Raw genomic sequence first — 23,427 nt, 5'->3', positions numbered from 1 at the left:
TCAGATCAGCTGTTTTATTTCTCCTCTATTAGTTTAAACTCAGCTCACACATCTGTTTTATTTCTAAAATCACTGCCCAGGAAAAGTGTCCAGCTCATTCTACCCAAACATAAACTTTACTATAAATAACTAAGAACTTAACAAATAACTGTTTGGGGGAAATGGAAGTGTGTTTAAAAAATCTGAATTCTTCCAAACCATCGGCCTCAGTAATCTCGATTTTAAAGTCTTCCTGACAGTGCAGATCAGCTTCCCTCAGAAGTTGTCCCCAGAGTGAACAAACCGAAAGTCCTGCCGGAAATCCAGGTATTAACATCATATTACTTGCTAATTATAAAACACCATTTCACATACTGACATTATTCACTTCTAACCCTTTTATCTAAAACACGTATTTGCTTTCCAATCATGGTTTGACAGCAGAGTGTATCTGACATAAGACAGTGAAATGATCTTTAATAAGACAGCAGTTCAAAGCATGCAGCTTTCATGCATAATAACTATGTTGGCTTAATTTGCTGCTCCACAGAAATAATTCTATTTGTGGAAATTCACAAAGTAAGATGGAATTTTTAAGAGAGCTCTACAAAGATGAAGCTGGCTTTTTAAGAGTTCTTTCTATCTCCCTTAAAGTGATAAGATTGCAGTTCTGACATTTTTAAAGGCCTGGAAATTTCTCCTCTGATTCTTTTTACAAGGACTGCAAAATATGTTCACTACCTGTTTTATAATTCCTTTGCCTGCCTTTCTTAACTGGCACCAGGTCAACAGAGAGGTCTACAGCAAATGTGCCAGAGCTATTGAATTGATAAAAATGACTGATATTTTAAGGGATTGGGGAGGTCAAATAAGTATGATGTAATTTCATTAGTTCTCTGGTACTTCTTCTAATCATTCCTAAAGAAGGTTAATATTACACCTAATATGTTTTGAAATCCCCTGGCCAAATAATACAATAAAAATCTACAGACTGTAACAGAAAGTAATATACTTTCTCAAGCTGACCATGAGCTTCGACTATGCTAAAACTGCCAAAATGAAACGAATACATTTCTTTAGAGTCAGTTCTGCATTTCATTCTATTTGAAATGGTAGATTTTTTTTTTATTTTACATATACCATACACTGAAGACAGAAGAGTAGATCAAAAAGGTATGTCACTTTTAATAAAACCAGAAATCTAAATTACTGCTAAATGCTTTCATAAATTACTATTTTCCCTAAATGCAGAAAAGAATGCTTTACTGGCCTGCACCAAGGTCATTCTGGTGTCCCTAGTACTTACAATCGCATTGACCTCTTTATAATCAATGTAAACTTTTATTTCCAAATTTTCACATGCAATTACGTTCCTTTTTCTGGAGTTTATCTCCTCAACGCTTCAGTATGACCCAAATCTAGTCCAGTTGGATGTCAGGCTGAATATAAAAACCAAATCCTAATGCCAGATACAGGAAAGATACTCACTGAAGGAAAGAGGACAGCGAAAGATTTCTAGTCTAAAACTAGAACAAAGCATAAACTACCATCATGTGGAACCATAAAGATTAGTGCCATTTTTGGAAGACTGGGAAAACATCAAATTACCATGAAATATTTCCAGAAATATGAAGCCTAGCTAATCCCATGAAAAGACTTTTCCCAACCTAGTAGAAATACTGAGATTATTTTCCATGATAAGAGATGAAAGATGCCTCTGATTACACATTTGCATGAAACAGCTATGGAGTCTGTCCATCTGTCCTGCTGAATCTCACAGGCCACCCCTCTGGTACTGGGAGCTTGATTTTAACACACATGTACGAATTCCCATTTCTTGACTAACTGCTTTTCCTGTATGAAGAGATAACAGCACACGGGCACCAACCTGCACATCATAGGTCCCATTTAGTAAAACAGGCCTTGAAGAATTGATGTCCTGCAGCACACCAGAGAGCACAGAACGGTTGACCTTCTGGAAGTCTTTGGAATGGCTGAACTGCACCATGTTATGAAGGGCCAAGATTTTGCTGTCCAGCTCAGCATCCTGCCTGGTGCGGTTATGCAGTCCTAAGTGATACTTTCGGAAGTGCTTAATCAGATCTGTGGGGTCATTGCCATAGTAACCATATCCACAGATATTGCATTTAAAGTCCTGAAGCTCTGGAGACAGAGGTGCCGGGTCTGGGATGTCATTTACCAGTAAGTCAGTTTTGGATTTATTCAGTCTTACACCCCCATCTGAAGGCACTTGTGGGTTTTTGGAGGCCACTGAAACTGGGCTTGAGTCTTGACAATTGGCTTGACCACTCTGCGCTTGCCCTGTTTCCTCGGTAGCCTTTGGTGACATCTTATGATCTTCCTTTGTCTCCAACGAGTCCCCTGATGGGGTGCAGGCCATATCTTGAGGGTCATCTGCCTCCGCTCTCTGAGGAGACTTCAAGGGCTCACAGACTCCCCCAGCAGCTGGAGATGAGAAAGCCAACATATTTCTATCTGTCACCTCATCATGTGGATGCGAGGGAAGGTTTCCTCCTTTGCTGGGGCTTTCATAATTGAAGCCAGCCTTCTCGCTCAGGACTGAGCTTTTTAAGCCCTTCTTGCTGCTAGAGGATGGATCTTGGCCATGAGAGCTATGTTCCTCCTTGTTATTCAGTTCTGCAGCATCACTCTGATCCGTATTTTCTGACATCTGATCTGCAGAAAATTCTTTGTTCTTTCCAGATACCTTGCTTTCTGTACCTATAGGCTCCAGGCTCTGGCCCTCGCCTTCACTAGCAACGTTTCTCAGAGGGGGGTTCTTTTTCCGGACCATATCTGTAAAAACGCAAGGAAAAGGACATGCAAGGTTATTTGAAAGCTACAGATATGTGATCTAATCTAGAGTGTTTTACTTATTCTATTCAAGGCTTTATAAGGTGCACATAAAAAAGTTTCTCTAGGGAAAAAATGTTTTAAAAATAACAAAAAACAGAGACTAAAGCAAATATTTACACTCAGAATTATTTTTGTCATAGAGTGGCTCATTTACTGTTTTTAAATGGTCTTATAAATATCAAAATATTGATTATTACTAGCTCTATCTTTCCTTTATTCTTGTTTGCCAATTATATTTTTTGCTCACTTTCTTCAGTTATAATTGACGATACATGCTTATTTATAAACCTTATATTATATAATATGAACACATACTATGTTTATAAAATATATACACACTTATGTTTATAGAATATATATTCCATGTTTATTTATATGCTATGTATATATGTATATAAATAAAAAAATTGAACTCAATATTGTTACACACTGTGCAACTAAGATAAATAGTTTCACCCAAAATATCCTCATAGTCAAAAGACAGAAATAGCATGTTATAAACAACATGAAAACTGCCCTATTACTTTCAGGAATAGAGAATAGCAAATGTTTCATCTCTGTCGTACCGATAAATTTCTTTAAGCCCCATTTGGAGAGCTTGTCTGTAAGTCAGGAGGAGGACCTGGGGCACATGAGAGGGACTGGACCATGTTGTGCTGGGACACTATCAAACATGATGGCTAATGTAAATAAATCCTGGGTTCTCACGCCCAGTCAGGTGGAGACAGTACCAATCCCACCAGCAGGAGCAGACTGGAAGATGACCAAAGGACAATATTAAATTGAACCATACGACGTTGTCATTTCATAGCTCAGCATGGCAAAATACTAGCTTCCCATCATGGCTCACTCATGAGCTCACTGGCTCAACTATGCCTCTCAAGTTCATGGCATCAATGAGCACGGTCAAAGTAAGAGTACTGTGACAGATTCCTCCAGTGGAGTCTAATGAATCAGAATTTCAGTACAAGGATATAAGAAACAATTTACGTTGTGTCAGTAAAAAAAGGGCAGTCACAGAGGTTTAATGGAGAACTGAGGGTCAGGGCTCATGTTTGTTAATCCCCCAGCTGAAAAACTGCAAGAGCTGTGTGAGTTGTCACCTAAACGTCACTTAGGAAAATCCACCTGTGACTGACTAATAGGTCAAGGCTTCTTCACTGGTCGACTCTGCCACAAGGGCAGATTTAACAGTTAGTTACACCATGATTTCCCACAATGTCCTGAGAAAATCCAAATTAATCACAGGTTTTAAGTGTTTTCATCTATAATTTCTCACAGGTGCTGAGACGCCACACTGGCTTGGACAGATGGGTGTACTTGCATTTCCAAAGAGCTGGTCAAGCAAAATTCTTGTAATATGAATCACTGAACCAAAATAATACCCTCGTTGAGTATAAAGGATTATTTCCAAGGTAAAAATTCACTTTACTAAATAATGTCAAAAAATATAACGGTGCTTTAGAAAGTACACTTTCCTTCCTGTCATAGTCATCAAATATAAATAGAATATGTATTATGTTCCTCTTGGAACAACCACCACACAAACAGTTTAGCATGGAGGACTGAAGTTTCAAGTCCAAGTGATGCTCTTGAGGTAATGTCAACACCTGTCTGACCAAGGCAGGGAGTGGGGAGGGAATATGGTCTTCACCTTGGTGTCACTACCAATAGGTCCTAAAACAAACTCAGCTAGGTAACCCTTGTTAGATAAAGAAAAAGAAAAAAAAAAGAAGAAGAAGAAGAAGAAAGAAAGAAAGAAAAAGAAACACTGGTTAACTTCTTTCTTTTTTAACGTTTGCATTTCAATGTCTCATTTGTTGATGTCAATGTTTTGGAAGACAGCTAGTCCTTTGTCAGAAGCACTGAACTTGGGAACCTGCACCTACACACAGAAGAGTGGAGGGCAATTTTACTAGTAGTCAACAAAAGGAAAACTAAAAATGAAAGCAAAAATAATAAAAGGGAAGTTTAAGAAGTTATCATTTAAAATACAAGAGGAGTCTGAGTTTAAAAAAAAAAAAAAGCTATTCTTCACTTGGCCTACATTCTAGTTTATAGAGTATCAGTCATTACTACACATAAAACTGTGATGATTTGTCTATAGCACCTCTTGCCTTTCCCTCCAGAATTTCCTGTTTGTTTTTTCTATTACACATAAAGTCTTTAGTAATCATTGCAATTTAATCTTTTCGGACAAATACTGAATAACCATGTCATTTGTATTTTAACATTTTTTTCTCACTGTAAATAAACCCTAATGATAGTGCACCAAAATGAAACAAATAACGTTACACAGAAAAAGACAAAATCTATATGAAAGGCAAGGTTCATAAAGAAATGAAAATGAAAGAATCCAATTCACTGAGGTTATCTTTCCATTAAAGTGAAGAGAAAAATGGTTTCTGCCCATTTATTAATGTCAAGGTGATTACAAAAACAGCAACATTTTACATAGCAAGGAACGAAGATAAAATACTTAGAAGTGAATAGTCATAAATACGTTAATATTGAAAAATGTAACTTGCTTTTCAGAACAAAAGAATTAGACCTTGCTGATTTATTGTTATGCAGAAAATAGGTCATAGTTTAAAAGGTACTGAAGGAGCAACTAAGAGAAAATACGATTTAATTAAATCATCATCTTTTCAAATTTCAATTCCCTCTTCAACCAAGAACAGACCTTGAGAACCCATATGACTCACTGACTCCTTATCCCGAATACAGCCTTAAAAATATACATCGCAAAGACTGTCAAACTGCTAAAACTTCAAAGAAGTATCAGAAAGGTCATTTGTGTTTTCTTTTTTGTTATGAGTGGAAGGGGCATGTTCTTTTTAGCTTCTTTAAAAAAAAAAATCCTGGTTAATTTAGTTGACTATACTTTGAAGTTGTTATAGAAAAATAATTTTATGGGAATTATATCACCATAATTTTTCAGAATGACATATTATGTAAATATAAGCACATTTGCAGTACTTCTAAGTGGAAGAAACCCCCCTAACAAGTCATAAGTTAGATATCGTAAGACTATAGCCACCCCCAAGTTATTATCTTTAAGACAAATAACAGATTGCACGATGTTTTACTGTGTGCCAAGAACTTTTCCAGTTAACATTTTCACTTGAAAAAATAGATCACATACTTGTAAAATCATACCCAGCATTGACTTCATAAGGCATGTGGCTTTAGAGTGCTTTTTACAATTATTAATTCTATTAGTCAACTAGCAGGAGGCTAATGCAATTGTCTTAGAAGACGCTCGGAAGACACAGAAGACATTTTGAGAGCTGATCTGTACATCTGCAAAACAAAACAAAAAAAAATTTTCCTTCCTAAATGACATAAATATGCTTTAACGTATCACACCTAAAATACATTAATACGCCAGCACCACAGGCTGCTTCAAAGACACCTACTGAATGCACGAGCAAACCTTGAGCAAGCTCTTCCCTCCCCTGGGTTCTAATAAAACAGCAGGAAAGGGAGGAACATGATATAAAAGATTACAGAAGTCATTGTCACAATAGACCGTGATGTACGATTTAACCTCTAAAGTTCCCAAACCCTAACGACCAGAATACTTACCTACACTGAGGTGGGGATAGATGATCTTAATTAGTAAACACAGAGGGGACATGTTTCTGGAAAAGATACCAGGTGTACCTACTGATATATAGTCACAGCTGAAGACAAGAAGTGGTATGCATTGTGAATCTCTTCCAAACTCATAGTGCAGTGTATACCATGCAGATGAGAAAAGAATTATTGCAATGCCATCAAGAATTGGGATCTACATAAGCCTTCCCAACTTACAGAAACATTACGCACTGTAATATGGGCTATCTTCTCAGCTAGTTTTATTAATCTTCTATTTTTCGCTCTTGATAAAAAGTTCATACAATGGTGACTGAACCAGCTTTAAACCATCATTATCCCATCACCTGCATTATCTGAATGAAATTATTAAGGCAGGGGCACCTGGATGGCTCAGTTGGTTAAGCCTGTCTTAGGCTCAGGTCATGATCCCAGAGTCCTGGGACTGAGCCCTGCCCTGAGCTCCCTGCTTGGTGGGGAGTGTGCTTCTGCTTCTCCCTCTGCCTCTGCCCCTGCTCATGCTCTCCCTCGCTTGCTCTCTCAAATTAAAACAAAGCAAAACAAAACAAAACAAAACAAAAACCTTAAAGAAAAAGAAAGTATTGAGCCAGATATTGCAAAGATGGTCATAAAATAATTAGATAATCGCCATCAAGGAGTGTTTGGGGAACTCTATTTGAAAACGTCTTTATTTAACTATGTAATAGCAATCTCCCTCACACTGACTATGAAAAGAAGTTCAAAATGCCAGTTTACAGCAGGTCCACTATAAAGACTGGATAATGGGGCTGAAAGTGAAGCGGATAAGGAGGAACTGAAGAATCTAAGTGGGAACTACGAGACTCAAAACTGCAAACTTTAGTCCTCTGTTCAATTGTGAGACAAAAAAAAACTGACCTGGGGGACAGAGGGTGGATGAGGGGGAGATGGCGAGCATTCCCGCGCCTCTAGCACGCGAATGCTCCTCTAACAGCCGATGTAACGGGAATATGCATCATGTGTCAAGATAGTTAGGCAGGTTAAAACGTGCTTAGCTTCCTAAAAAATGCACTATTTGTATTTCTTTTCATTACCGAGATGTAAGACATTCCATTTGCAAAAATCCAAATTTTTACATTATTTTTTCCTACATTAAAACAAATCTAAAGGCATTCTTTGTATTTCCTAGCTTTAAAAAAAAAAGTGTATTATAAGAAATAGTAGGACACTGCATTATTTCTATTTTCAGTATTAGACAGTGGAAATAATCAGCATTAGTGCTTAAAATATCATTCTGGTAACTATTTTATCTCACTGATTAAAATGCTTAAACCTGTAAGAAAAAAAAATCCCTTTTCTATAGAAAACTGTGACTCATGTTTTCAGAATGGCATCTTCACAGCAAAAGAAAGCTGAGTGTTCTATTAATATCTAGATATTTTGAATTAACCATTAATGATTTAGTTTTATTTCATATGTATGTATATGTATTTATACATATACTTGCTCCAAAGAATTTTGCTATAGCTAATCAAATGAATTACTCAATCAAAAGAATCAACTATTACAGTAATTTAAAAAGAGAGCTGAGATCACACATACATCCAGAGCCAGTGCAATTTAGAGGAACTTATTTCCATTAGATGAGAAACTCCTTGAAGGTAAGAGATATAAATTCCTATGTTCTTTGTAGCATCTTGATCCTAAACAAAGGAAGGATGAACGGTGCAGCAACCACATGTAGAGTTTCTGGCCCTGCTTCCTGTCAGTGGCTGATATAATCAAGGGCCAGTCCCTTGACTTCTCTGAGCCTCTGTTCTTATTCACGAGAGAACTGTAATACATGATTTCGAAACTTCCTCACACCTCTAAGATCCTATAATGGTTCTGGTTAATGGGTTAGGCACTATAGTCTTACCTTAGGAAAACTTAATCCAATTTCCCTAAAAGATTATAAAATATGAAACCATCAATAACTAAGGAAGGCATAAATACCGCTGAAGTTTACCATTCAATCAATTACTCATTTCCTCCAACATTCATTCATTCAATAAATGTACAGCCAGCACAAGTACATGCCAAACACCTAGTGAGAGGACTGTAGTTTTATCACTAGTCATTCATTTAAGAGCAAAGAAGGGTACCTTTAAAAAGAAAAGAAAAATATTATAAGGAGCCCTTCTTTCTCAAATTTAATAAATAAATAAATCTTTGGAGTATCTTTCCAAATACCATTTCAATTGAGTGCACTTCCAATTGACTGATTCCTTCTCAATAGACAGAGAGAGATGGATGGAAAAAATGAACCTTAATAAGACTAAAAAGTTAAGGGAGCAAGGCCGTATAATTTAACCTCAGTCTCAAATCCTGCTGAGTATGATTTTTATTATAAGTAGCAGTTCTTGTCATCATAATATATAATACCAGATGACATTTTCTTATTGTTTTTCCAGATAATAAAACTTTCAAGTGTTTGAAATCAAAGCTTAACACAAAAGGAAAGACATGGTAGTCTTCTCCTTAATATATGCTTCTTCCGTGCTTGTTTGTATCAACAACCTAGGAGTACCGAGTTATTAATTACACATTTCATGTAGGTTTTATTAAAAAAATTAAAAGAAAAGAAAAAAATAGTAAATTGTTTCTTTTGATCAGAGGTCCCTCACAAAGAATCTAAAGAATTAAGCAAGTGATAGCAAAATAAAAGGAAGGTCAAGTTTGGGGCCTATAGCAAACTAGATAGCTTCCATATGAACAACATATAAAGTTCAGTTTTAAAGAACATATGTCTTTGCTCATTGGGTTAAAAAAAAAAAAGCCTTGAATCCTGTCTACTCCATATATACAGATCAAAATCAGATTGCTTAAGTGAACTATAAAATGCAAGAGAACATTGTTTATCCAAATCATAAACCCAAGAATTGCTGAAGGAGTTTAAATGTTTTCTGTTTCTTCAGATTCCAGAGCAATACTTCAATGGTAGGTTGCTTTTTTTGTAAACTGCTTCAAACTTCATAAACCTAATGTCAGATCCTGGTCTTTGCTACCCATGTCTATTTAATTTGCTCTCTCTGAATTGACTGTTCCTGAATCTTTAAAGGTATTTTTGGATATCTTAAATCCTGCTGAGATTTAAATGTCATCACCTTCAAACAACTCCCATCAAATAAATCTCTTATTAATTCACATCAAATTAATCCAAAATGATCACTTCTCTTAACATCTGCTTCAGAGCCCAAAGCCCATTAATAGTCATCTGGACACTAGACTAACCCAAGACTCTCTGAGATAAAATGCACATTATTTAGATATCCTCTTTCAAAGAGTTTTGATGTTGGCCCAAACACATTTTATTAGGCTTTTATTTCATCGAGCTTTGCTCTCTATATTTCAAATATCTCATTTCAAATGTACTGGTCTAAGTAAAAAGAGATGGCCTGGTAATGAGTCTCCACATACCAATACACATCTTAGAGAAAGTATTTCGTTAACCATTTTACTTTTAGCAGAAAATTGAAGTTTAATTCAAATGGTAGAAGGGTACCAGCGTGGCTTAGTTGGTTAAGGGTCCAACGCTTGATTTCGACTCAGGTCATGATCTCAGGGTCACAAGACTGAGCCCATTATTCGGGCTCCATGCTCAGTAGGGAGTCTGCTTGAGATTCTCTCTCTCCCTCCTCTTTGCCCCTCACTCCCAAAATAGATAAATCTTAAAAAAAGACGAAAATAACAACAAAAAAGAAAACACTATGAATATATGTGAAAGAAAATGAAGTGTGCACCTATTTCCCTAATTAAAGCAAAAAAAAAAATAAAACCAGTATGCATCATGAGTTATCAAAAGGAAAGGGGAATTGATTATTTTTGCTTTCATAACAGTTGAAAGGCAAATGTATTAAAAACTCTGCTTTGAATAAGGTCACAATTTCACTAAGCAAATTAAGAAACGTTATCATTTGTTTCCTCGCAGGTATGTTGTGTTTCCTTTTGTTTTCGTTCCTCTCAAAGGGGGTAAAACACACACACACACGCACACACACACACACAAACCCAATTAAAATAACATACAATGACAACTGTTGGTTCAAACAGGCCAGTATGATTTTGCATGTGTGTATGGGTTGGGCGTAACTTCATCCCTCTTCCTTGCTAAACTTAGAATATTTCACCTGGTTGATGGGCAAAGAGCCAAACACAGCCCGTAAGTTCAAAAAGACTAGCTCATGGAAAAATATAAATGCATCTATTTATCTTGATGGTTGTGATGGGAATTGACATTTTATTTGTATGTAAATTAGATTTCTACTGATAACAAAAATAATGAGTGTCAAGATTTGCAGAAATGCCTTTGACTTTCCAGCATTTGGATGCTGAAAAACATCTTTATATAGTAAAGGTACAACTGTAGTATATCGATGTTGCTTTACCTGTTTTCCACTGTTATTCAATAGAAAAGAAAATCTCAATTATTCACAAAACCCAGCAATAAAACTGGCTAACATTTGTCTCAGTTCTCCCATAAGAAATCTGTGTCAATCACTGCCAATCCACTTGGTAAATTAACATGCATATATAGTACAGTGAATCTAATAAATGCATACCATGAAGATTCAGTAGGAATGCTCACCGTATTCACAGCATTGATCAGCTGAGTGTATTAAGCAAAGTTTTTGTTGATTTTTTTAAGAGTGCCAAGATTAAAACAAATATTGTGAAGGTATATTGAGAGCTTATACAGTCATATGTGTGTGTGTATGTGTGCGTATATATACGTATACATAGAGAGAGGAAACATGTTTGTGTGTTACACATAAGTTTAACACACTGTAATATTCAACACACACGTTACATATAACAGGTATGTGTTAAATATATGTATGTTAAACAGTCAAAGTGAAGGGAAGTAATTTGCACCATCCTTAACTCGTCTCGCTCGCAAAACCAGTAAATCACTCTGCTTATCTCCGGGGTACTGCAGGAAACCACTCCAAAGGACTCACCCATCCAAGGTCCAAGCAGCAAGTAGGGATGTCCAATGGGTAAGGCACAAATATCATGAGGAATCAGCAAACATACAGCCCATGAAAGGGAATTAGAAGTAAGTTCAGAGGACAGTTTAGTATGTGTAAATCCCAAGCAGTCAGGGATCTTTGTTCTATATGACTTTGAAAAGTCCATTTAAATTAAACATTAAACATTAAATTAAACAGACCTGATGGATGTCTTTCACAACGTGTAATGAATACAGACTAATAACGTCAAATGTGGTTAAATACCAACGTAGTAGGTGCTGACTGCTTCATGTAGCCAATTCAGCATCATCTTCCCTTCTGATAAAAATATATTATATTCACACACAGGTTGGAACCATTTTTGTCTTTTGTTGAGTATACTGAATGTTCCCATAGGAAGATGATTTTTTAAAATTCTATACCTGAAAGCAACTCCCGATAGAACAAGTTAAGCCACTTCTTCCTGACTCTTAGAATGAGAAAAGTTTTCTGAACGAAAAAAAGAAGAGGTACACCCAGAATCCCTTCATAATTTGGGTAGATAACAGGCTTAGAAACCTTCAGCTATAAGAACTTCTTTTTGAATAAACCATTATTTCAGGACATTCTATCTATGCTCACCCTAAGTTTAGCTAGGCTCTGTCTGGGATTTTATTATAGTCACGTTTAAGATAAAAAGAAATTCAAGAATTTTCTCTATGTTCTATGAACTCAAGAATTCATAGAATTCAAAAATTCAAAATTCAAAAATTCAATTTTTGAATTCAAAAATTCAAGAATTTTCTCTATGTTCTATGAATCTTCTCTATGTTCTTCCCATGATACTGGTTTCAAAAAAGGAAATATAGTAAGGAGGTTTCTTGGTCAAATTAAGTTTAGTGTAAACTGTATACTTTATATAACCTCTCATAGATCCACATTGTACATTAGCAGTTACAGCTCTAAAAAGTCCTAGGGGTTGTGCAGTGGTGGTGTCTGTTCAATTTGGATTGAAATTTCTTCTTTGAAAATTACTGTCTAGAGCAACATCTCCCACTGTGTGCCACACAACATTAGTTTTGTTGGTAAATGGCATTATGTGACATAAAGCCAAATGAGATTGGGTATCCACAGCAAGAAGAAAACTATTTATTTCAAAACATATATGATATTTTTTAAGCAAAGCAGTATTTCTTCATCAACTTGGCAAGAAAACGAAGATGCTTTGATCTGATCATTTTGAAGGGCGTGTTTTGTTTCTGTTTTTGTTTTTTTATTCTCCCCAGCATGGCAAGCAACAGTAAAAGAAGATCAGGATCCATTATCATGAAAGATTTAGAATCAGTATTTTAAAAGATTGTGTAATGGCAGAGGATTACAGCCATGATAGAACACTGAGTCGAAAAGGCAGAAGATAAACATCTATGTACAATATGATCTCAGATGTCCAAATTATACACGCATCAACACAGATGGGTATAAGCCCAATGTTATCTTAGAGCTTAATAGTTTATACAGATACCATCGCATAAAGAAGTCCTAATTTTTTTTACAGGTATTATTTCTAATGTTCACTAAGGTGACCCATTTAACACACTATACTCTGTCCACTAGATTTGTGTCATTCATTTATAATAACTTCAGTTTTATCTGAACCAAATTTGTTCAGGAACCAAAATACAGCAAAGAGTTTCATGGAATATAGCATGCAGAAAGAGGTTAGAGAGAGACCCAGGATTGAACTAAGGGACCTAAGGTTCATATAGTTAAAATCAGTAGTTTTCAATCACTTACAGATTTCTGGGAGAATGGGTCTAGCCCACATCCTCCTCTCCGGTCATTAGTAAATCCCATTCCTCCCAACTCAGTCCAATCTCTACCTGCAGACTCACGTGTACACATAATAAAAGACAGAAAGCCAATGCCCAGACCATAGTCAGTAAACAGTGTTCAGGGTGGACCCACTCTATGACTGCATCTTTTTATAGTATACATTAATGCCAATCTGGCTCAATGGTTCTGGGTAGTGCAGAAGAGAAATTAAGTATATAGGGCTTCCCTAACTCACTCTTACAAGTCCCGGCTCTAGTTTTATGGGCTTTAGGATTTTGTTTTATGGTTACTGCATTCCCCCCTACCACCAAATATCAAAACAAAAGATTAAAAATAAATTTAAGAATGAAGCCAGGCTAGGTAGATGCCAAAGTAAATCTGAAACAGGGAATTAATTACAAGTTAAAAATTTAAGTCTACAGCAAACATAGTGGTGAGGTCATACTGAGGTCTGAGTCTGAGAGGATGACCCTATACCCAGGTTACGCCTGGGCCCCAAAGCTCCTCCATTACACAGGCACCAAGAGAGAAAGAATACTGATTCGATATTATGTGTGGGGCTGTAGAATTAGTGAAAGCAAAAATTTGCTCACTCATGAAATATTCTTGTATAGGTAACCAGTCAATCTTCAAATTCAAGCTCAATATATGTTCCAGAATCCATCTAAACACACACACACACACACACACTTTTAGAAAAGATTTTTACCACGTGAACCCCAATTAGTAATTTCTTTTCTCCCTCAATCTTGTTGTGGACACCTGTCACAACAGAGTAAGGGAAAAATATAGATATAATTCCAGATTCAGGTATTCTACAAAACATTCCTTCAAAATCTAATTGAATGTTGAAAGAAATCAAAAGTCAGAATCAGACCTTTTTTTTTTAAGACTCACAATTGTGAATGTTGATGTACGGTATAACGTGAATTTTTAGTGAATAACAAAAATGTATTATGTTATTGTTACTAAGAACCAGGCACTGTGCCAAGAGTTTACTAAGTAAGATACTATTGTTTTCACATTTTACAGATGAAGTAACTAAGATTTAGAAATGTCAAATCACTTGCTTGGTTCATAGACCCGGCCCATGAAGAACGGAGTCTGAAGAAGTCAAAAGCCTTGCTAGACCACCTGGTTTCCCATTACGTTTCTCATAAACTCTTTAGTGTTTATGAACAACAGCTAAGCAATGCATTCGTAGATACAAAAGTGACAGCACTTTAAGAACTAGAGAACACAATCTAAAAATACACCATTTCATAAAGACAGCCATCAATTGTACTTGACAGGTTCTATAATTGTTTCAAGTGAATATGCAACCTTCCTGGTAATCTTATGGACTAGTAGGTTATCCTAACTTTTGGATTTGCCTCTTGACACCTAGCACATCACTTAAGGTAATAAATTACACAAGTCTCCAAATGGATTTACTTCTCAAAGCCCTCTACAATTCCCCCAAGCAAAGTGAGTCTTCTCCACTACCATCCACGGCAATTCACGTAAAGCTCCTTTTAAGGTACATGCCACATCACACTGCAACTATGTGTTTATGTTTCAGCTACCCCACTAGGTTATGAAGCTCTCCAGATCAGAAACTATCTTTATTAATATTGTTAGTGTTCATATGTTAATACTAAAATGTTAATTAACAATATTAATATATATCCATTCCCGTATCTGATTATTTTACTCAAAATACTGATATATAATTCATATATTTAAATATCTCTATGTTATCAAAAATTCTCAAACTTTTTCCAAGTGAAAAACATCTAAGGCTAGAACACATTGCCATCACTAACAACGCCACTGTATGATAATGGTTACTGGCGGAAAATAAAGCAGCATACTGTCGCAGGGGACATATGAGTTTTTTAAAAAATCAAGTGACACTAATATGGCCCTCCCCACTGAGACTAGCTTAGTACGGAGTAAGCACTCGCAAAAGTTCTCAGGGACAGGTACAATGTTAGCACACTTAGAAATTTCTGCATATTGCTTATCTCATGAAGGAAGACCAGAATCTCTTGACATTAAATAGGCTTGAGAGAATAAAAGCTAAAAAAATGCTAACGTTGTATCATCAGCATAATTAATACCAAACTAAATCATGACATTCAAGGACTAGTGGCATTAATTTTGTCTTTATTTAGGCTAAAAAAGAACCAGATATCATTCACAGCTCTGGATCCATGGACATACAGTAATAAATGCATAAGTAGTGAGAAGAATTAAATTTAATTTTCAGAACTGTGACTCACCCTCCCTCTGCTGCTCCCCCTGCTTGTGCTTGCTCACTCTCTCTGTCAAATAAATAAAATCTTAAAAAAAAAAAAAAAAGTGACTCACAATTACATTGATTTGATTTGGGTTCTATATATGTCTGCATAACCTTATGCACAATTTGAGGACTGAATTACAGTTAGAGGAAGGTTCACTTAAAAAAAAAGTGTACTCTACATAATGATGTTTCTGTAATCAGTAAAATGAATTTTTATAAGTTCATTTACCTGCATGATTATTTATTCTGTACATGAATGCCACATGGTACTTAATACATTTATTAACTATATAATAATACAGGTATCTTCTGCTTTCCAAAGGTTCTCATTATATTGCTTTGTTTTTAAAAAAGAGCTATATTAGTACTTGTTTTTGATAACAACAAAAAAAAATCAGAAGATAATTTTCACTTTCACAAAAAAAGCCATTACTGTTTTAGTGAAGGTCTTTTCTAAAAGTGAAATGGCATAATGCAAACTTTGAAAATAGAATAGTTTTCATAGGAACAATCTACTTTCAGATAGTGAGGGGAACCTGTATTTGCTATAACCTCGTGCATTTATAGATACAAATGTGATTTACAAAATTTTTCATCATGTATTCTCTAACGTTCCAAAATTTAAAATATTCTGTACTAATAGCATCATGCATAAAAAATAAATAAAAGTTTGTATTTTAAAGGAACAGGCTTGGGAAATAAAAGAATACAGAAAAGTCTCAAACATTTGGATCAGACTCCTAGCAACTTAAAGCATCTGGAATGACATAAAACCAGAAGTTTAATTTAAAAGTTCAATTCAGGGGGCACCTGGGTGGCTCAGTCAGTTACATATCCTACTCCTGATCTCAGCTCAGGTCTTGATCTCAGCTCAGGTCTTGATCTCAGGGTCATGAGTTCAAGGCCTACACTGGGCTCAAGCTGGGTAGGGAGCCTACTTAAAAAATTTAAAAAAGAAGTTCAATTCACAAGAATGCTCATAGCATCATCATTTGAACTGTCAAAACTGGAAACAATCCAAATGTACCTCAACAGAATAGATTAAAAACTTGTAGTATGACTATACAACGGAATGCACAGCCATACAATGGAATAGTAGATTTTAATAAAAACAAACAAATACAACAACATGGATGAATTTCACGTACACGATGTTGAGTAAGATGTCAGACACAAGAGAATGCATTCTTTTGATGCATAAGGGTGTTATACTTTAATGCATGCAAAGTTTAAAAAGAAGCAAAGCCAATCTAAAGTGTCAGAATCAGTCAGGAGAGTGATTAATTCCTAGGGAATGGAAGAGCACAGAGAACAGGAGGGGACACTAGGGTACTGGCAAAGGGAGCTTATATAGTACCAGCAATTTCTATCTCTTGACATGAGAGAGAGTTACACAGAGCATTTATTTTGTAATAATTCACTGAGCCAGAGACTTACGATCTGTGCATTTTCCAGCTAGAAAGTTCATGTTTGTGTGCACGTGTGTGATTTTTCAGTGAAACAGCAGGGGCTCTGCAGGGACCACGCAGGAATACACTGAGAAGAAATCTTTTAGCTGTTCTGGTCTGATGGGCCAATGCAAGCAATTCAATGGAGCAGGAGGAAGTCCTTGGTTACTCAGGCCAGGCTGCAGGGCACAAAGGGCCAAATGTGCAGAAGGAGGCAATAAGGTGTTAGGAAAGAGAATGAAAGAGTGATGAGATGAGAAGAAAAGAAGTTCTGCACAAGAGAAACGGGAAAGGGTAAAAGGTTTAAAAAGAGATCAGATGCAAAAACAGGCACCCTAGGAAGGAAGAAGGTAATAGACAAGAAGGTAGGGGACAGGAGCTCTGTCAGGGACTCTGGTGGCCGCGGGGGAGGTGGTGGTAGAAGATGAGTGTTATTAAATGGATCATTAGGAAACACTGTATCATGTGGACTGCAATCTGGGTGAAGGTAGAAGAGAACTAACTGGGCCCCTGTCCTGTACAAGCCGTTTGATTTTTGACTTCTATAATTCTCTCGTTAGGCCTCACTGAAAGTCTGCAAGAAATTGATTAGCTTTATTTTACAAATGAGAAAATGAAAGGAACCTGCTTATCTTAGAAGACTGAATGAAACTGATGAAAAATAGCTCATAAAATAACACTATGGCTTCTTCCTAAATTTTGAGTGTTTTTATAAGGCTAAGTAAATGCTTGTTTATTTTATTTTATTTAAATTCAATTAGACAACACGCAGTACATCATTAATTCTTGATGTACTGTTCAATGATTCATTAGTTGCATGTAACATACAGCGCTCACCACATCACATGCCCTCTGTAATGCCCATCACCCAGTTACCCCATACCCCCACCCACCTTCCTTTCCGTCACCCACAGCTTGTTTCCTGGAGCCAAGAGTCTCTCATGGTTTGTCTCTGCTCTGATTAAATGCTGTCTTTAAATGAAGCGTGGCTGATTCTACCTTCATCTATGACAGCGATTCTCTATGTAATAAAGTACTCCATCTCACACATCAAATAATGATGGTGTTTCTCACCTTGCATGAAGAAGGCAAGTTAATAGGTAAAATTCTATCCATTTTAAACTTTCCACCTAGTTAATATTTTCTTAAGACTCTGGCTTCTATAATTACACAGCTTCTAAAAATGAATGGGCAGCAGCACACAAACATCAACAGAGACACGTGACAATACGATTTCTGAAAACTATCTCGTGTGGCATTTAGCATTTGTTTTGTAGGTTACAGGTTTGTTTGATCTAATAATTTAACACTATTTCACGGAGCTAATTCCTCAAAGAGAACCACATAGTCCAAAAATAACTGTCACCTGAACAAGCTTAGGGCCTTTGGTTTAAACAGAGCAAGAACGGATTGGCCAGCCCCACACCTATAGATGTTGTATGTGTTCCGGATGTCAATGCCCGAATGCGCCATGCATTTAACTGCTGACTACAGTTATCAAGGATACGCATGGATAGGCAAAGGTGTTTGTGAAAGGAGTGGCACAGTGCCCAGAAAACAGGGACCCTGTACAGGATTATTTAAAATTAACTGCTTACATTATTCTGTTAAACTTTTTGTTTCACAGCATTTCATAGTAACAGTTTTACTTAGTTATTTACTTAGATTAGTGCAGAGTTCACCTGAACAAATAAAACTGATACCTGGTTAATATCATCCTCATAGTTGCAAATGATGCATTGTTTACTTAGACCATAAATCAGGGTGCTATTCAGAAAATAAAATACTATCACTACAATGACTTCATGAAAAACTTAACGTATCACAGGAGTAACAGACGGTACTTTTTAATCTTGTTATAACATTAAGAAAGCCTCATTTTAATGCTGAACCAGAACAAATTACATTAAAAGTGAAACATTACAGAAGTCTCTAAGAAAATTGTAGCCTGTTAAGTGTTTCCCATATTCTGAGGGGGTGGGAAACACTGTAGGTCCCGAAAGATGCCGCCCTGACTTATGGAAATAAAAATGGAATTCTCCTTCATAAAAATATCATCAGTATGGTCCAAATGAGCTAAAAGAGTAGGGAGACTCTGGAAGGTAATGCCTACAGTCCAGTATATGCACAGTGAAAAAAACGGCATGAAATACTTTGCACTATTCAAGAATATTTTCTGATGACCAAGAATACTACCTGAAAAAGAACCGCTTCAGTGTTTGATTCAGTAACTTAAAATAAAGTTACTCATGTCGCCATGTTCCATTGTTTATCCTTCTTGTGCACCCTTCCCTTTATCATCATGAAAAACAAACAAATGATTGCCCAAACAAGCTGCTATCAGAATTTTTTTTTCCAGAAGTCAAAGTTAAGCGTATCTGTTGGCATCAGTACCCCTCAGAGTTCAGCACTGAATTCTAATTTCTGTATGCCTATTACCAAACTGACCATATGCTATGACAACTGATACTTACAATCAAGAATAAATTATAGTAGGCCCCCTTTTCCTTGGGGGGATATGTTCTAACCCCCAATGGGTGCCTAAAACCCCTAGACACTATGGGTTTTTTTTCCTATATAGATCTGTCTATTAAACTATGATTGTGATAAAGTTAATTTATAAATTAGGCACCATAAGACATTGACAGTAACTAAAAATTAAATAGAATAATTTTAACAATATACTGTAATAAAAGTTACCTGAATGTGGTCACCATCTCAAAATAGCCTACTGCATCGGACTCCCCCTTCTCGTGATGATGCGATACGATGCCTCCGTGGTGAGCGGCAGTGAGGGGAATGACGTAGGCGTGGTGACGTAGCATTAGACTATTACCGACCTTCCGACCTTACGTCAGAGGAGGATCATCTGCGTCCAGATCAGTTGCCATGGCGACAAACCACGGAAAGCGAAACCACGGATGGCGTTGCCGGGGGGGGGGGGGGGGGGGGACCACTGCAACATCACATGTATACATTCAGCCATATAGGATTTTGTGGGCATCAAGCAAGGCGCTGAGGATACACCTGTGAAGGCAGACAGGAAGCTCTCCCTCAGGGAGTTTACAGTCCAGCCCGAGGTGGGGGGGGGGTGCTGACAGAACACAGAGAGGCCTGATTTAGATTTCACGTAAGAAAGCGTTCTGGGGGGGAAATGACTATAACCTGAAAGGCAGCAGAAGCTGGCCATGGGAAGGGGTGTGAGTGACTCGGTGATTCACTGATTTTGCAAACCCAAGAGCTTGCTCTCTCTCAAGAGAGAATGTGACTTCTGGACAGAACTGAAACAGGTTCTAGGGTGTTAGCAATTTCAGTGCTGCTTGGTGAAAATCATCAGCTCTCTGCAACAAAGGATTAAAGCACTCATTCTGTGGAAGATTCCTTATTTTCCTGAAAATATGACACAATTCATTTATCATATATGTTCACAAAACTTTGCACACACTCTACGTACAAACTTCAGAGAAACTTTGCACCACTGGATTATGGGTAAAATTTCTACATAGTTACATAATGGGAAAAGCCTTATTAAGATAAAATAATGAGATCTGATTTTGATACATTCTTTTTTACTGTTTAAGACAGTGCCAATAGTACTATAGTTTCTTATCATAAGCAATTACCTATAATCCTGGAAATATAATGATTATATTCTGAATTAACTGATGTTCATTTATAGATTATTAATACGTATGTGCCTATATATACCTTGTTTAAAACTGATCTCTTCCCAAAGCTTAATAATATTAAATAAACTATCAAACAAAAGTTGGAACATTTAATTCTCAGTAAAGTTCCTATCTACTGTGTCGTGAGTATAGAATATTAATGGTTTAAAAAGAATTCTTGTACATCAAGTCGGAAAATCAAGTACCAAAGCAACATCAAATATCATATATACATTCTGACTATAGGCAAGGGCATTTCCTACCAAAATTTCTAGTCAATTAATTCATCCATATTGTATGTATTTATTGAGCATCTAGTATGTTTATAACAATGTTGCCAAATATCAAAAGGAGAAAAAAATTTTAAGAGAAAATTCTTGCTTAAGATACTAGCTCCTTCTGTCAAAGAAATAAGGTTTACAGCAAATATCTCAGTAACAATACAGGATATAAAAGGATTTTGCCCGGAAATCAGCAGGATAAACAATAAAGTCCCTAGAGGACAAAGAGTAAGTCCTAAATATCTACTATTATTTTTATGAGTGCTATTATTATGTCCACTATTTCTTTCACTCATAATACAATAATGTAATGTGGTCACTAACAGTGCAAGTTTTTAAGGCAGAGGAGAGTGGAAATGAGCCTGGGGGAGAAGAAAGAATTGCACAGCTCTGCGGACAAGAAAGGACAGCAGCAAAGAAGAGCAAGGCAAACAAAGCGTTGCCCTCCAATATAAACATGTGTCAAGGGACAGGGAAGAATCTGGGTTACTAAAATATGTGGTGTAAAGGTTATTAGTAAGATAGAATCTGGATCCCAGTGGATGAGGCTAGAGTCCTTGTGGAAAACAGGAATCCACCTGAAGTTTCTAAATCAAAGAGATGAGGAAAACTGGGCTAGAAGTAATGTGATGTGTATACTGAAGAAAGGTGAAAAATGAACAGATATTATATATTTTTTAAAAATCTAATATATCAACTCTGATCATAAAAGCAAGGATTTTTTTTTTTAAATCAAAGATATCTTACTAATCCACATGAAAGGATAGGGTGCGGATATAAATTTATGACACATTAATGAAACTGGCTTATTTAGGCATTGATGTGTCATTGTATTCTTCCATAGCTCAAATTGAAGTTATGCCTAATCATATTTTACTTACTCTGCTTCGATACTCATAATCCTAGGTGGCCAGAGTTCTCTTGTGGCCATTCATATTGATAGTCTCATAACCAGGTACAGTACCTATAAATGCATAGGTAACTATTGGTTGAGTGAATTTATTGAAGTTACTGAAATTTAGTGAATAAGCTGAGTGAAGCTTACAGAAAAGGCAAGAATAGGTAGTCAACTGACTAAGCTACCTGACACCCATTTGTTTCTGAACTGCCTGCCAGTACTTAGAATTTTATCTGAGCCCTGTTTGTGCTGAAACCATTAATCTCCAGAGTTCTTAGACCTGAAGCATTTTATGAAGCTTTTCTAAGTAACTTAAAGGCAAGCCTTCCAAAATGACTCCAGATCTTCCCAGTCCCTACAGGAGCTCACTCAGAACTTGATCCTCCAACTAGGACGCTCTGATCCATGCAAGCCAGTAGGTAAAATAGCCAGGAAGACCTCAGTAGAACAGCAACTCCTTATTTCAAGCCAGGTCTATACCCCGAGGAACACCTGGCAGGCCTCCGCTCTAAGTACTAAAGGCTCATCTAAGATTTCACTTCAGCACTCCTTCCTGGTAATGACTCAAGTCTCCCAACTGCTCCCCATCCAGATGGAATTCATTTTTATAGTAGAAGCCCTCCAAAATCAGGTGGCTTTGAGGAAGAGATTAGTCCTCTTGGTGCCCAAACAATGGCGCTAAGACTCTGTGGCTGAGAGGCTGACGACGTGAGCAAAAGAAGAACAACCTGATGTGAGAATTTCGGTTCAGGCCACGAAGGTACCTTTGGCACACGCCAGCACTGCACGGTTAGCCAAAATATGCGGCACTGTTATCAAGTTTGAAGTAACAGGCCTTGCAAAAAGTTGTGGGCAGAGTTCTCCTTGTACTTCCAAAATCAACTTCTGGCAAAACTGCCTCTTTTTCAAGGTTGGATGAGAGAATAGAAAAGAGAAATGCTCACACTTACACATACACACAGTAACACACACACTCAAAGGATTACGGAAGCATATAAACCCAAATCAGGAGAGGTTCTCGCCAGGGTTTTAGCCTCTTTTCTGAATTTATCTGTATTATCTAAATTCCTATAATACTGTGTATAACTTGTCTACCTCACAGTTGTTGTTTTTTTTCTTTTTAAGATTTTATTTATTTATTTGACAGTCAGAGATCACAAGTAGGCAGAGAGACAGGCAGAGAGAGAGGAGGGGAAGCAGGCTCCCCGCTGAGCAGAGAGCCCGATGCGGGGCTTGAACCCACAAGCCTGGGATCATGACCTGAGCTGAAAGCAGAGGCTTTAACCCACTGAGCCACCCAGGCGCCCCTTTTTTAAAAGGGAATGAGAGGAGAACACAAAACTAAAGGCATAAGATAACATAAACTGGAAGAGACTATGAAAGGCAGTAAGCTGAACTCCCTGGCACACTTCCCACCCTTTCCCCACCAAACTACAAGCTCTAGTGGGGACACACAGAGTAGGCAATTCATTCATATGTGGAATGAAGAAAGACATCCAGATGCCAGTATCTATTGGGAATTCAAGTAAGTTCTTTGTCATTATATAATTTAAAAATAGAAGGCAGGGGCACCTGGGTGGCTCATTCGGTTG

The 23,427-nt window shown here is 36.9% G+C and overlaps 1 protein-coding gene across 5 annotated transcripts in view; it reads right to left on the bottom strand.

The window, feature by feature from the left end:
- Positions 1–23,427, bottom strand: part of TRPS1 (transcriptional repressor GATA binding 1) — a 255,059-nt gene that overhangs the window by 205,027 nt on the left and 26,605 nt on the right. For 3 of the 5 annotated variants that reach the window (XM_044245064.1, XM_044245068.1, XM_044245065.1), the window contains exons 2-3: positions 6,002–6,159; positions 1,868–2,796 (exon numbers count right to left, since the gene is read on the bottom strand). In XM_044245064.1, the coding sequence (XP_044100999.1) occupies positions 1,868–2,796; positions 6,002–6,038 (966 nt within the window). In that variant the 5' untranslated portion in view covers positions 6,039–6,159. The remainder of the gene's footprint in view (positions 1–1,867; positions 2,797–6,001; positions 6,160–23,427) is intronic. The other 2 variants (XM_044245066.1, XM_044245067.1) reach the window with 2 other exon arrangements.

The sequence above is a fragment of the Neovison vison genome, chromosome 4 (assembly GCF_020171115.1).
Source record: "Neovison vison isolate M4711 chromosome 4, ASM_NN_V1, whole genome shotgun sequence".
Classification (NCBI taxonomy): domain Eukaryota; kingdom Metazoa; phylum Chordata; class Mammalia; order Carnivora; family Mustelidae; genus Neogale; species Neogale vison.
Note: the sequence above shows the minus strand (reverse complement) of the source record. Positions and strands in the feature narration are given on the sequence as shown.